At 37.6% G+C, this 14,881-nt stretch overlaps 1 protein-coding gene across 9 annotated transcripts in view; it reads left to right on the forward strand.

Moving 5' to 3' along the window:
• The window catches only part of USP8 (ubiquitin specific peptidase 8), a 76,946-nt gene that overhangs the window by 51,082 nt on the left and 10,983 nt on the right, over positions 1–14,881 (forward strand). For 5 of the 9 annotated variants that reach the window (XM_024925692.4, XM_024925689.4, XM_024925691.4 and 2 more), the window contains 5 exons: positions 1,695–1,839; positions 2,122–2,345; positions 6,329–6,913; positions 9,124–9,210; positions 14,633–14,713. In XM_024925692.4, the coding sequence (XP_024781460.1) occupies positions 1,695–1,839; positions 2,122–2,345; positions 6,329–6,913; positions 9,124–9,210; positions 14,633–14,713 (1,122 nt within the window). The remainder of the gene's footprint in view (positions 1–1,694; positions 1,840–2,121; positions 2,346–6,328; positions 6,914–9,123; positions 9,211–14,632; positions 14,714–14,881) is intronic. The other 4 variants (XM_055098942.2, XM_055098941.2, XM_034938745.3 and 1 more) reach the window with 1 other exon arrangement.

Below are 14,881 nucleotides of genomic sequence, written 5' to 3' on the forward strand. Positions count from 1 at the left end.
GTAAAAATCAGGAAAAATGTTTGCAATATATATGACAAAGACCTGTTTTCCCTAATATTCAGAGTACATTCACTGTTTACTAAAAAAATTGCAAATAACTATAGAAAAAGGGGCAAAGGATACAATTATTAAATAGTTAAGTCATAGAACAATATAAATCCATAGTAAATAAATGAAAAAATGTCCAACTTCACCAATAAAGAAATGCTCATTAAAACAAGATACCATTTTATGTTCATCAGTTTTGTAAAAATTATAAAGATGTATAATGGGCATTCTCATATCCTGTTGGTTAAGTGTATAAATTGGTATAGCCTTTCTGAAGGGCAACTGGGCATCATATTAAACCAGCAATTCTACTCCTAGGTAATTATCCTAAAGAAATACATATATATATACATATATATACACACACATATATATACACACACATATATATATATATTTATTTACTTATTTATTTTTCGAGATGAAGTCTCACTCTTATCCCCCAGGCTGGAGTGCAGTGGCGCTATCTTGGCTCACTGCAACCTCCGCCTCTCAGGTTCAAGCGATTCTCTTGCCTCAGCCTCCCAAGTAGCTGGGATTATAGGCGCCTGCCACCACGCCTGGCTAATTTTTGTATGTTTAGTAGAGACGGGGTTTCACTGTGTTGGTCGGGCTGGTCTCGAACTCCTGACCTCAGGTGATCCTCCCACCTTGGCCTTCCAAAGTGCTGGGATTACAGGCATGAGCCACCGTGCCCGACCAATATATTTATATATATTTTTAAGTGATCATTTCTAAGATTAGCAATATATTGAAAACCTTAAAATGTTCGTGTACCTTAGCTTAAGCAACTCCCTTTCTGGGAGTTTTCCTTAAGGAGGTGACTAGGTATGTGCATGTATAAGGATCTTTTGTGTTTATTTCAGCATTGCTTATAATTAAATGGGGAAAAAACCCAAATGTTCAAACGATTGACTCAGTTTTGGGGTCTGTGTATAAAGTAGAATAGGCCATGTGCAGCAGCTCACGCCTATAAATCCCAGCACTTTGGGCTGAGCCAGGTCGATCACTTAAGCCCAGGAATTCGAGACCAGCCAGGGCAACATGGCGAAACCCCAGCTCACGAAAAGTACAAAAATTAGCTGGCCATGTTGGCGCGTGCTTGTAGTCCCAGCTACTGGGAAGGCTGAGGTGGGAGGATCAATAGAGCCCAAGAGGTCAAGGCTGCAGTGAGTCGTGATTATGCCGTTGCATTCCAACTTGGGTGATAGAGCGAGACCTTGTCAATCAGTCAACCAGTAGTCGAATATTACCTAGCATTGCAAATGATGATATAGCTCTATATTGATGAAAGATGTTCATAGAAAAGCAACATCATAAAGGTTTTATTGAAAACTCTCTATAAGAGTAAACTCCAGAATGTAAAGTGGTATTGGGGTGGTGAGGTTATGGGTCATTTTTGTTTTATATTTAGTAATTTATTTTCTAATTTTTCTTCTAAGATCATTGATTATTTGTATGGTTTTTAAAACCTCACCTATATAACCGTTTCATTTAATGTTGAATTTTGAATTCAGTTCTCATTTTGTCATTATTTAGAAGATAAATTTTGTCCTTAAGGGAACAACTTTAAAATTTAGGTTTGTTGTGTTTTTAGCTGTTGAAAGATTGCTGCCCTATTTAAAATATGATTTCCTTATTTATAGTGGGAAAGTAAAACTGTCCTGCGCAATGAGCCTTTGGTTTTAGAGGGAGGCTATGAAAACTGGCTCCTTTGTTATCCCCAGTATACAACAAATGCTAAGGTCACTCCACCCCCACGACGCCAGAATGAAGAGGTGTCTATCTCATGTATGTATGTGAAAATTTTTGTTTAAAATTGCTTTGGTAAAATATGGTTTAAAATTGTTTTCCCGGTAACATTCTTGGTTGTGTGTGTATTTGTCCTATTAGAGAGCAGTTTGTTTTCAGGCATAAAAATATAAGCCTGGAAGTTCACATTTTCTTTAAGACTGTTGTAATTGTTTTTTCACTTAGTTTACATTTAATTACTGCATTAACATGCATGAGAAATGTAAGTACTGTGTATGGGGTTTGCTATTCTAAAAAACATTTTTATTTTTGGAATTTTAGTGGATTTTACTTATCCCTCATTGGAAGAATCAATTCCTTCTAAACCTGCTGCCCAGACGCCACCTGCATCTATAGAAGTAGATGAAAATATAGAATTGATAAGTGATCAAAATGAGAGAATGGGACCACTGAATATATCAACTCCAGTTGAACCAGTTGCTGCTTCTAAATCTGATGTTTCACCCATAATTCAGCCAGTGCCTAGTATAAAGAATGTTCCACAGGTATGTTCTTGATTTTAACATTATTCTCGCTTTTGTTTTAATATTAAATATATAGTATAGCTGGGCACAGTGCCTCACGCCTGTAATCCCAGCACTTTGGGAGGCTGAGAGGGGCAGATCACCTGAGGTCAGGAGTTTGAGACCAACCTGGCCAACATGGTGAAACCCCCCTCTCTACTAATAATACAAAAATTAGCTGGGCATGGTGGTGGGTACCTATAAATCCAGCTGTTTGGGAGGCTGAGGCATGAGAATTGTCTGAACCCAGGAAGCGGAGGTTGCAGTGAGTCGAGATTGCACCACTGCACCCCAGCCTGGGTGACAGCAAGACTCTGTCTCAAAAAAAAAAAAAAAAAAAGAATTAAATACATAGTATAGAAACGAAGTTTAATATATAACCTTTAACATCTTAGAAAAAAGTATCAATGAGAACAATCTGTATGTTTTGATAAATTTTTTGTTTAAAAATTTTTCATCATAATTCAGCATTACCGCCACGCCTATATTAGAGTAGATAATTAAGGGGTTTCCAAGCCAGTTGGCGATCCATGTGCTACAAACAATGCCAATGAAAGATTGCATTATCACAGTGAATTAGAATAGCCCTTTTGGGATTTTTTGTATTATAATTTGACCCATAGTATTTTCATAAATAGCTTGGCTTACATATGATAGGTATGTGATGTCAGTATTTTGGTTTTAAAACAATGCTTTAGTTTCATTTCCTTAGAATTTGACACGCAAATAACAGGCATGTTTAACAATAATCATGTAAAAGTTTTTAAATAACCAAGACATTACAAATAAAAAATTTTAGTTTTTATATCCTTCATTTGGCTTTATTTAAAGAAAGGTTAACTAATGTTCCCCCTCCATGCATTTCCCAATAACATTTTTTAGCATTCATTTTTAATTTTTTCCCCAGATATATTTAAAACAGTATTTCACATTTAAAGTGGATGACGTTTGATTTGTGGAGCAGGTATTGAATAGAAAATCTGGTAATTTTTTGTTATAAACTGAAGTGGTTCATTTCTTCATTTTTTAAAGGTCTTTTAGTATTGCAGAATAAATTGCAGACTAAATAGATGTGATTAAACAACCTTTCTTAAAGGGTGAATTTAGGAAAGTCTAAAAAGAACTTATGTTATTGCATTTCCTTTCAACTTAATCTATTTAAACGCTAATCCTTTTGTGTCCCAACATAACTTTATGAGATACGTACAATTTTCAGACATATTTTGAAGATCTTCTATATAAAAAACAGCATGAGGGCTGGGTGCCATGGCTCGTGCCTGTAATCCCAACACTTTAGGAGGCGGAGGCAGGTGGGTCACCTGAGGTCAGGAGTTCCAGACCAGCCTGGTCAACATGGTGAAACCCCATCTCTACTGAAAATACCAAAATTAGCCAGGCGTGGTGGTGCGTGCCTGCAGTCCCAGCTACTCAGGAGGCTGAGGCAGGAGAATCACATGAACCCAGGAAGCAGAGTTGTAGTGAGCCGAGATCAGGCCACTGCACTCCAGCCTGGGTGAGAGTGAGACTCTGTCTCAAAAAAAAATAAAAATAAAAATAAGACAGCATGAAAGTTTGTATATACAAGAGATGGGTTCTTCTGATGTTTAGAAGGAGAGATCTGTATAAAATCAGCCACAGCATAAGGCAGAATATCATAATTGCTCTACAAGGCACTGGAGCACAGAGCAAGGAGAATATTCTAGCTGAGAAGATCAAGGACGTCTTCATGGAGGAGACAGTATTTTATCTGGGCTTTAAGAATAGGATTGGAGGATAGAAGAAACAAGTAGAAAATTGTATGACCAAAGGCATAGGGCATGCTCTGGGGCCAGTGAACAGTTTTGGCATATGTGGGCGCTAGTCTCTGTTGGAGAGAGGAAGTTATGATAGTAGATAAGATTAGAAGGATGGACAAGAGTCATCAAGAGAGACTTGGATCAAATTTGAATTTTGTCCTGTAGGCACAAGGAACCATTAAAGAATTTTAAACTTGAGAGTAACATGATCATAACTATACTTTTAAAATTAGGGAAAAATAGATCAAGCCACCAAAATGTAAATGGAAACAACATTTATTTTTGTTTCTGTTCCACCTCTTATTGTTAACCTCATCCCCATAGTGGTTCTTCCTACTTTATTCTCAAATACATGCAGAAAAAAAGACAAAGGATTTTTTTTAAGAGGCAGAAAGAGAAGTGAACAGGAAAAAAAATATTTTTTCTACACTAACCTCGTTTTCTTTTTCTTTTCTTTTTTTTTTTTTTGAAAACGGTCTCACTCTCTCACCCAGGCTGGAGTGCAGTGGTGCGATCACAGCTCACTGCAGCCTCGACTTCCTGGGTTCAAGCAATCCTCCCACCTCAGCCTCCTGAGTAGCTGGGATTATAGGCACATGCCACCACGCCCGGCTAATTTTTGTATTTTTTTTGTAGAGATGGGGTTTTGCCATGTTGCCCAGGCTGGTCTCGAACTCCTGGCCTCAAGTGATCTATCCGGCTCGGCCTCCCAAAGTGCTGGTATTACAGGCGTGAGTCACTGCGCCTGGCAACTTCTTTTATTTTCTAGTAGAAAAACATAAATTTGTTTTGTAAGAACACTATGTAGATTGTTATTGGCACATGTTCTTATAAGTTTTTATTTTTCTTTCAGTACACAGTATTCTCAAGAAATGATGTTAGGGTCACTTCTCTAGTGTTAATATGCTGTTAAATTGAGGTAATAAACATTTAACTCATTAAATCAGGAACTTAGGTAGTTTATTACACAACTTGAAGGAAACTAGTTAGTATTTTACCTCATGTAAAAGTTTTTAGGGAAGATTGCATTTGTTCCCTCAGTAACATAGTTACTAACTGTGCCAGGCACAGTCTTTATCCTTTTAGAGCTTATATTCTAGGAGGGAAGAAAAATTTTAAATAAGTAATTATAGTTATTTGATCAGAATTCCGATAGAGAAGAATAAAGTATTATAAGAGCATGTATCAGGGGACTTGGCTAGTTCTAGGAACCAGGGAACTCTTCAGAGGGAGAGATGTGTAAGCCAAGACCTAATGTGGGCATTATCTAGATGAACAGCTGACAGACCTAAGTTGGGAAGGAGCATGGCATCTTGGAATAATTTTTTTTTTAAGGCAAGTATAGCTGGTATACACAGCCATATGACTGGAGAGGTAGGCAGATGTAAGACCATACAGGGCATTACAGGCTATGGTAAAGATTTTAGGTGTACTGAGAGCATAGTGGGTAGCAAATCAAATTTGTTTTAAAATGAGTCCTCTGGCTATAATGTGGAGAAACAGATTGGGGGGCGGGGGCAAGAGAAGAGATGGGCAACTAGTTGAAAGCTATGCTGTAGTCCTGGTGAGATAGGAGGTTGGCATGGTCTTAGCCTGTGGTAGAAGAGATGTAGGGACAGATATAGGAGGAAAATTAACAGCGTGCAGAAGATTATGGGAAGAACATATCATGGGACTCAGGTTTTTGATTTGTGCAACTATTGGGAGAGTGAGAGTGGTTATATCCATGAGATTAGGACCATGTTTGTCGGGGTGGGGGGAATCGTGAATCCGTTTTGGCTATATGGGGTTTGAGATACATGTGTTGACACTCAGATGGAAATATTGGGTAGGCATTTGGATACCTGGAAGTGGAACTTAAGTCTAAGTATGCCCAGGTCTAGGTTTTATGTTTTAGAATAAAGACATTTTTAACTCTTTTGTATACAAAACACTCAGGAAGAATTGAAAGTGTTGAATCAAGAGGATGTAAGTTCCAGTGATGTTTGAATATCTACCATTCAAGTTCTGTTTTATGAGAAATCTTGACACTGAGTAATTAACAAATAGATGTGCTGATAGATGTTGTCTCCACAAAGTGACACTTCTTTTATCACAACTTGATCTCAAGAACTGAGGTTATTTCCTGATTTTTGACAAAAATGTTTTGCTCTGGTTTTGTTGCTCTAGATTGATCGTACTAAAAAACCAGCAGTCAAATTGCCTGAAGAGCATAGAATAAAATCTGAAAGTACAAACCATGAGCAACAATCTCCTCAGAGTGGAAAAGTTATTCCTGATCGTTCCACCAAGCCAGTAGTTTTTTCTCCAACTCTCATGTTAACAGATGAAGAAAAGGCTCGTATTCATGCAGAAACTGCTCTTCTAATGGAAAAAAACAAACAAGAAAAAGAACTTCGGGAAAAGCAGCAAGAGGAACAGAAAGAGAAACTGAGGAAGGAAGAACAAGAACAAAAAGCCAAAAAGAAACAAGAAGCTGAAGAAAATGAAATTACAGAGAAGCAACAAAAAGCAAGAGAAGAAATGGAGAAGAAAGAAAGTGAACAGGCCAAGAAAGAAGATAAAGAAACCTCAGCAAAGAGGGGCAAAGAAATAACAGGAGTAAAAAGACAAAGTAAAAGTGAACATGAAACTTCTGATGCCAAGAAATCTGTAGAAGATAGGGGGAAAAGGTGTCCAACCCCAGAAATACAGAAAAAGTCAACAGGAGATGTGCCCCATACATCTGTGACAGGGGATTCAGGTTCAGGCAAGGTAAGCAGAAACAGTACAAATTGCCAACGAAGTGAAAGAAAATGTATATGAAAATGTGAAAACACCAGTGGCATTCCATAAAAGGGCAGGCATTTCAAATAGTCTTTTCAGGGGTGATAGAATGTACTGATCTATCCACATTTGCTCATCTATTCTCCTTTGAGGCCAGTGCCATACATTTATGAAATGATTGGTTGGGAATGAAATTGCTTTTTGTATATTACATCTATAAAGTGCAATATATTTCAAATAATTGAGATAAATAGCTACATTCTTCATTTTTATGTTTGATGTATGATCATGGAAAGACTAGAGTGAAATATAATCTCCTTCTCAGTATGGGGAAACTAGATGCTAATATTTGTATGATAGAATTTATATCTGTTTAGAATATATCCAAAATCAGTGACATCTAAATGGCCTAACATTTATCTTTGCATCTAGTGATTTTTTGGTCAGATCGGTGTCATTTTGTTTCTTGCTTTATCTATTCAAATAATATTGGCAAATAACCCAATTAATTTTGCCCTTGGCTACACACCCAAAATTGATAGCCGTAATTTTAGGGGACTTTTTTTGTTATTCTTTTTCAATCTCTAATAATGCTATGCTTTTCTTTTTTTCTTCATTATGTCATTAACAATGCCTTTTCCTTTTGAACACCAAGTATATGTTTATAATACCAAGAACAGTTATAGTCCTTTTTACATATGTATAAATGGAAAAAACATTTTTAATAGTGTGGAAATGACTTCTAATGGAAGGCGGGATACCATCTTTACAGAATGTCAATTTCTATACTTCTCAAACACAATTCAGGCATGTTACCAAAATTAATTCATAGTCAAGCTGCTCTTATCCAGGGAACACTTATCTGGTAACCTCTGCTATTAAAAAAGATAGCTTCCATCCAAAAACCTTCTAAACACCCCACATTGGGGATATGAAGCCCATGTACTAAAACTCTCTAATTTTATTCACAGGAGGAGCAAAACATGTGCACTCCAAGATACAATTTAAGTATTATTCATTGAGTAGCTACTATATGCCAAGTATTTTCACTGCATTGTCTTATTTACCCCTAATGATAACCCCATAAGGTATTTAATTTACAAGTGAAACTGAAGTTTAGAGGTTAAGTATTTGCCTAAGATCACATAGACAGTGAGATTCCAAGGCCACTTCTTTTCCATCTTGCTATACTAGAGGCATGCAGTCTTTAGAACTTAAATCATTCATATTTGTGGAGTCAGTTAGTATATAGGTGCCAAATATTCCTACACATCTAAGATTGCATTCCTTGTGTGCTCCTTTTAAAAGTAGGAGAAATATGTAATTTATTCTAGAATAAATTTTGTTAAAATTATCACTAATTTTAAAAAGTTTTTAGTAGAGTTATTTTAAAATAAGATATAAAACAAAAATGAGTTTTTAAAAAGAATCTACAGGCCGGGCGCGTTGGCCCACGCCTATAATCCCAGCAGTTTGGGAGGCCTAGACAAGCAGATCACTTGGTCAGGAGATCAAGATGATCCTGGCTAACACGGTAAAACCCTGTCTCCACTAAAATTACAAAAAATTAGCAAGGTGTGGTGGCGGGCGCCTGTAGTCCCAGCTACTCGGGAGGCTGAAGCAGGAGAATCACTTGAACCCATGAGGCAGAGGTTGCAGTGAGCCAAGATCGTGCCACTGCACTCCAGCCTGGGTGACAGAGCGAAACTCGGTCTCCAAAAAAAAAAAAAAGAATCTGTGATGTTATAAGAAGATATGAATATAGATTTTTGCATTTTTTACTATTGGTCTGTATCTTAATTTCTTCTTTCTCTTGAATACTTCAAATTTTTTGAAGCACAACTCCTTTCAAGATAACCAAAATCGTAATAGTATTTAAATAAAAGAATAATGTTCAAATTAGGTCATGGTGAATATACATTAATGATCAGCATTTTATACTTGGCCATGTAGTGTGAACCAGTGCTTCACAGTCCACTTTGATTTTCATCTTTTTTTTTTCTTCACTGATTCATCAGAGTTCTTTAGTTTTTTAAGTATTTTGAATGTGACAGTAAAATATAATAAAATTTTCAGAGGCCTTTTTTTTCTCCTTTTACATTTTCATTCTCATAGATTCGGTTGTGTTAGCTAGTAGCTTTATGTTGGGAGGAGAATTAAAGTTTTCTTTCACTTCTGTAATTTTAATAATTTTACAGCCATTTAAGATTAAAGGACAACCAGAAAGTGGAATTCTAAGGACAGGAACTTTTAGAGAGGATACAGACGATACCGAAAGAAATAAAGTAAGTAGTTTATTGCAGGAAAAAACTGGAAAAAAAAACCAAACATGGATTATAACTATGTGATTATCTTACCACACTGCTATCTTTTTTCATGAGATCTACAGTGTAAGGGGATCGTTGCCATCTTTGGTAGCTGGTGTTTTGCTTGTTTTTGCATGATCAATCCATTTATATGCTAAAGGAAATAGTTTGTCTTCCTGTTTAAAGTGTGACAGCGTATTCTGTTTATTTTATGAAAGTAAAAAATGTTTAGGCCTTACCATATGATCCAGCAATTCTACTTCAGGGTATATACCCAAAAGAATTGCAAACAAGAAGTATTTGTACACCCATGTTCTTAGAGTATTATTCATAATAGCCAAAAAATGGAAGCAACCCAAATGTCCATCAGCAGGTGAATGCATAAACAAATATGGTATGTACATGTAATGGAATATTATTCAGCCTTAAAAAGGAAAGAAATTCTGACACGTTACAACATGGATGAACCTTGAGGTCATTTGGTAAGTGAAATAAGCCAGTTTCAGGATAAATACTGAATGATTCCATTTCTATGAGGTTTGTAAATTAGGCAAATGTATAGAGACAGAAAGTAGAATGGTGGTTGTCAGAGCTGGAGAAAGGGGAAATGGGGAGTTATTGTTCAGTAGGTACAGAGTTTCAGTTTTACAAGATGAAAAGAGTTCTGGAGATTGTTGGCACAGCAATATACTTAATATCACTAACCAGTGCACCTAAAAATGGTTAAGATGGTAAATTTTATGTTATGTGTATTTCATCACAATTTTTTAAATACATAGGCTTTGTATAAGACATCTTTGCCGGGCGCGGTGGCTCATGCTTGTAATCCCAGGCAGGCAGATCACGAGGTCAGGAGATTGAGATCATCCTGACTAACATGGTGAAACGCCGTCTCTACTAAAAATACAAAAAAAAAAATTAGCCGGGCGTGGTGGCAGGCACCTGTAGTCCCAGCTACTCGGGAGGCTGAGGCAGGAGAATGGCATGAACCAGGGAGGCGGAGCTTGCAGTGAGTCGAGATCGGGCCACTGCACTCCAGCCTGGGCAACAGAGTGAGACTCCATCTCAAAAAAAAAAAAAAAAAAAGGCATCTTTGCCTTTGTTTTTCCTTCAGAGCTTGAGATACAATTTGCATACCATACAATTCACCCATTTTTAGCATGCAGTTTAGTGATTTTTTTTTTTTTTTTTTTAGTAATTTAGTGTTGTGAAACCATTAATACAATCCAATTTTAGAACATTGCCATCACACCAAAATGACCCCATGCCCAATTTAGTCTACCCTAAAGCCCAGGCAACACTGAGTCTACTCTGTCTCCATAGATCTGCCTTCTCTGGGATATATATACAGTCTTCCCTTGGTATCTGTAGATGACTGGTTCCACTACCTCCCTCTCATACCAAAATCTGAGGATGCTCAAGTCCCTTAGATAAAATGGTATAGTGTTTGCATATAACCTATACACATCCTCCTATATACTTTAAATCATCTCTAGATTACATACCTAACACAATGTAAATGCTATGAAAGTAGATGTTATCCTGTATTGTTTAGGGAATAATAAAAGCCTGCACATGTTCAGTACACCCAGAGTTATTTTTTTCAAGTATTTTCAATCTGTGGATGGTTGAATTCACAGATGCAGAACCGATGAATACAGAGGACTGACTCCATATCCAATCTAAATCTATGTGAATTTAACATGTTAAATTTTTGTTAAGTCATTCTGCTGTATTTTGCCATTAAAAAAATCTGAGACCAGCCTTGGCAACATAGCAAGACCCCATTTCTCCACAGAAAGTGGGGGGAAAAGGGTATGGTTGCTCCTGCCTGTAATTCCAGCACTTTGGGAGGCTGAGGCAGGTGGATCGCTTGAGCCCCAGGAGTTCAAGACCAGCCTGGGCAACATGGCAAAACCCTGTCTCTAGAAAAAAATATTAAAAAATTAGCTGGGTTTGGTGGCGCCTGCCTGTAGTCCCAGCTAGTTGAGAGGCTGAGGTGGGAGGATCACCTGATCCTGGGAAGGTCAAGGATACAGTGAGCCGTGATCATGCTACTGCATTCCAGCCTGGGCAACAAGAGTGAGACCCTGTCTCAAACAAAAGGGGAAAAAATGACATAAAATATATTAAGGCTAGAATGACTGACTGAATTCACAGTTTTCTTATTTTTGACTGCAACAGTTAAAGAGCCACAGCAACAACAAACCCATTGATATTTATACAAAAAAAGTTCATTAACTACAGAAGTCAAATAATGTATATAATTTATTTGTTTAGATCTAAGATTAACTAAACATAACACATAACCCATTAAAACCATGTTGTGTAAGAATGATACAATGGACTTTGGGGACTTGGGGGCAAGAGATAAAAGACTACAAATAGGGTGCAGTGTATACTGCTCAGGTGATGGGTGCACTAAAATCTCACAGATCACCACTAAAGAACTTACTAATGGCCGGGTGCGGTGGTTCACACCTGTAATCCCAACACTTTGGGAGGCTGAGGTGGGAGGATCATTTGAGTTCAGGAGTTCGAGACCAGCCTGGCCAACATGATGAAGTTCTGTCTCAACAAAAAGTAGCCGGGTGTGGTGGCGTGTGCCGGTAGTCCCAGCTACTTGGGAGGCTGAGGCAGGAGAACCACTTGAACCCAGGGGGCAGAGGTTGCAGTGAGCCTAGATCACGCTACTGCACTCCAGCCTGGGCAACAGAGCAAGACTCCATCTGGGAAAAAAAAAAAACTTACTAATGTAACCAAATATCACCTGTACCCCAATAACCTATGGAAAAATAAAAACAGAAAAAAACACGTTTTATTAAAGTTCTTCTAAGAACGAAAAATAAAATTTCTTAAGATGTGTAAGCCTTACAAAAATTAAGAACTTAAGCCTTAGTCAAACAGCAGTGCTCCAAAAGTGAAACCCAAAGGAGCTGAAAATGAGTTAACAATAAGAGAAAATGAAGAGAGAGAGAGAGAGACACATGCCTTCTCTTCTTCTGACATCCTTCTGTTCCTTTTAAAGAGAAAGAGTAGGGATTAGATGACTGGAACCACAAAGTGAAGACTAAAAAATAGAAAGTGAAAATTGAGGTTTGCAGTTACTCCCACTGGTCCTGACATTCTAAGCAGGGCTTCACACCAGCTACAGCCAAGGTCTTTGGCAACATTGAAAGGAAAACAAAAGTTGTCTTTGTTGGCCACCCACCATCTTGCCCCATCTCTGCCCTTCAGGAAGCAAGGGTACTCAATATATCTTCTGGCTGTCTTAAATCTCATACTGTATGATCCACTCTACACCCATTCTGTGTAAAATGCCACAGACAACTAAGTATTGATGAAATAGCATTTTAAAGTAATTCTCACGCATTAAGAAGGCTCAATAAAACTTACTGTATTTGCTGAGCAACTACTGTGTCTCTAGCACTGTGCTAAATGCTTGAGGGCAGTGTTTTTAAAATCCCTAAGGTCATAATCAGTATAAGTATAAGCCTAGGTGTGGTGGCACAAGCCTGCAGACCCAGCTACTTGTGAGAGTGAGGCAAGAGAATCATTTGTGCCAAGGGTTCAAGAACAGCCTCGGCAATGTAGTGAAACCCCATCTTTAAAATTTTTTTAAATGACATTTGCAAACATTTTCTCCCAATATGTGGCTTATCTTTTCATTTTCTTGATGGAGTTTCTTGAAGCACAAAAGTTTTTGTGGAAGTCCATTCTGTCCATATTTTTCACATGTGGATTGTGCTGTTGGTATTGTATCTAAGGAACATTTTTTCTGACCCAAAGTCATAAAGTAATGAAGATGTTTTCTTCTTAAGGTTTCAGTTTTGGTGCTTAGATCTATGATCCATTTCAAGTTAATTTTTATATACAGTGTGGTAAGGATTTAAATCCATCTTTTTGCATGTGGATATTTAGTTGTGCCATTTGCCTTCATTTTGACAGAATTTTTTTCCAGCACACATATTCTATTTATTACATGTTTGTATTCAACAGAATTTGTCACCAGGCAGGAGTACAGTGGCATGATCATAGCTCACCTGACCACCTGGGCTCAAGCCTTGACCAGTTGCCTCAAGCGATCCTCCCACCTCGGCTTCCTGAGTAGCTAGGACCACAGGTGCATGCCATCAAGGTTGGCTTTTTTTTTTTTTTTTTTGGAGATGGAGTCTCGCTCTGCCACCCAGGCGGGAGTGCAGTGACACAAACTCAGCTCACTGCAACCTCCGCCTCCCAGGTTCAAGCAATTCTCCTGCCACAGTCTCCCAAGTAGCTGGAATTATAGGTGCATACCACCATGGCTGGCTAATTTTTTGATTTTTTTTTTTTAGTAGAGATGGGGTTTCACCATGTTGCCCAGGCTGGTCTCGAACTCCTGACCTCAGGTGATCCACCTGCCTCGGCCTCCCAAAGCGCTGGGATTACAGGCGTGAGCCACTGTGCCCGGCCAAACCTGGCTAATTTTTAAAATTTTTTTATAGAGACGGGGTCTGTGTTGCCCAGGCCGATCTCAAAACTCCTGGGCTCAAGAGATCCTCCTGCCTTGGCCTCGCAAAGTGCTGGATTACAGGCATGAGCCACCCTGCCTGGCCTAGAATGTATGTATCTTAAGACATGAAGAATATAAAAATAGAAATGGGTGGTTCATCAGGCGTTTTTGTTTTCTATTAATTTTTTAAAGGAAGTGGAAGTATCACATTCAATTATATTGAGGTTGATGCCTCAATATATTGGCTTGTTGCCTCAATATATTGGCTTGTTTTTACTTATATAACATTTCATCAGTATTTTGTGGGATGAATGAATATAGAAGAAGAAATGTTAGGAGAGCAAGATGACTTTAGGTAGATTTAGAATAAGCCAAGATAATGAAATTTTGTAGCCTTTCTTGTGAATATTCATTTGCTAGGATACTATAACGTCTATTCTCTACTTACACCTCTTAGCATATAGAGAAAAGGCACACTTAGTCCTAAAGAATACATTAGGTTTATATTTTACGTAATCGTTTGCTGTGGAAAACTAAAAAAAAAATTTTGACTAAAATACCTTGAGATGCAAAATTAAAAAAAAAAATGTGGCCTTTCTTATTTGCTTGGATCCACTGTCTTCCTCCCTGTGAACTACCACAGAAGGCCATCTACCTCCACCTTGCCACCTGCTATCATTACAGGCTTAGACATACTCCTCTACACCTTGGTATAGTAATATTTGTACTTTGAGAAAAAGATAATTTTTTTCATCTCTGAATCTGTTTTTTAAAATATGAAGGGCAGCCAAGGCAAGGTTTTTTGATTCTTTGGTACAAGTAGCTTAAGTTTTTATATGACAAAATTTAATTGAAAAATCAGATTTTTAAAAAAATTTTTTTTAATTTTTTAAATTTTATTTTAATTAGGCTCAACGAGAACCTTTGACAAGAGCACGAAGTGAAGAAATGGGGAGGATCGTACCAGGACTGCCTTCAGGCTGGGCCAAGGTAAAAGTCAGAATTAGCAGTAAAATAGCCACTGTGTTCCTAAAAAATGTTTTATTTGTTTATTTTACATCTTCTGTAATGCAGAGTCAACTCCATTTCTCCATTATAGAGAACATAGCTTATTCCCCTAATTATAACAGGGTGAGATTTCTCAATACCCAACCTGAG

Source organism: Pan paniscus, chromosome 16 (genome assembly GCF_029289425.2).
Source record: "Pan paniscus chromosome 16, NHGRI_mPanPan1-v2.0_pri, whole genome shotgun sequence".
In the NCBI taxonomy this organism is placed as follows: domain Eukaryota; kingdom Metazoa; phylum Chordata; class Mammalia; order Primates; family Hominidae; genus Pan; species Pan paniscus.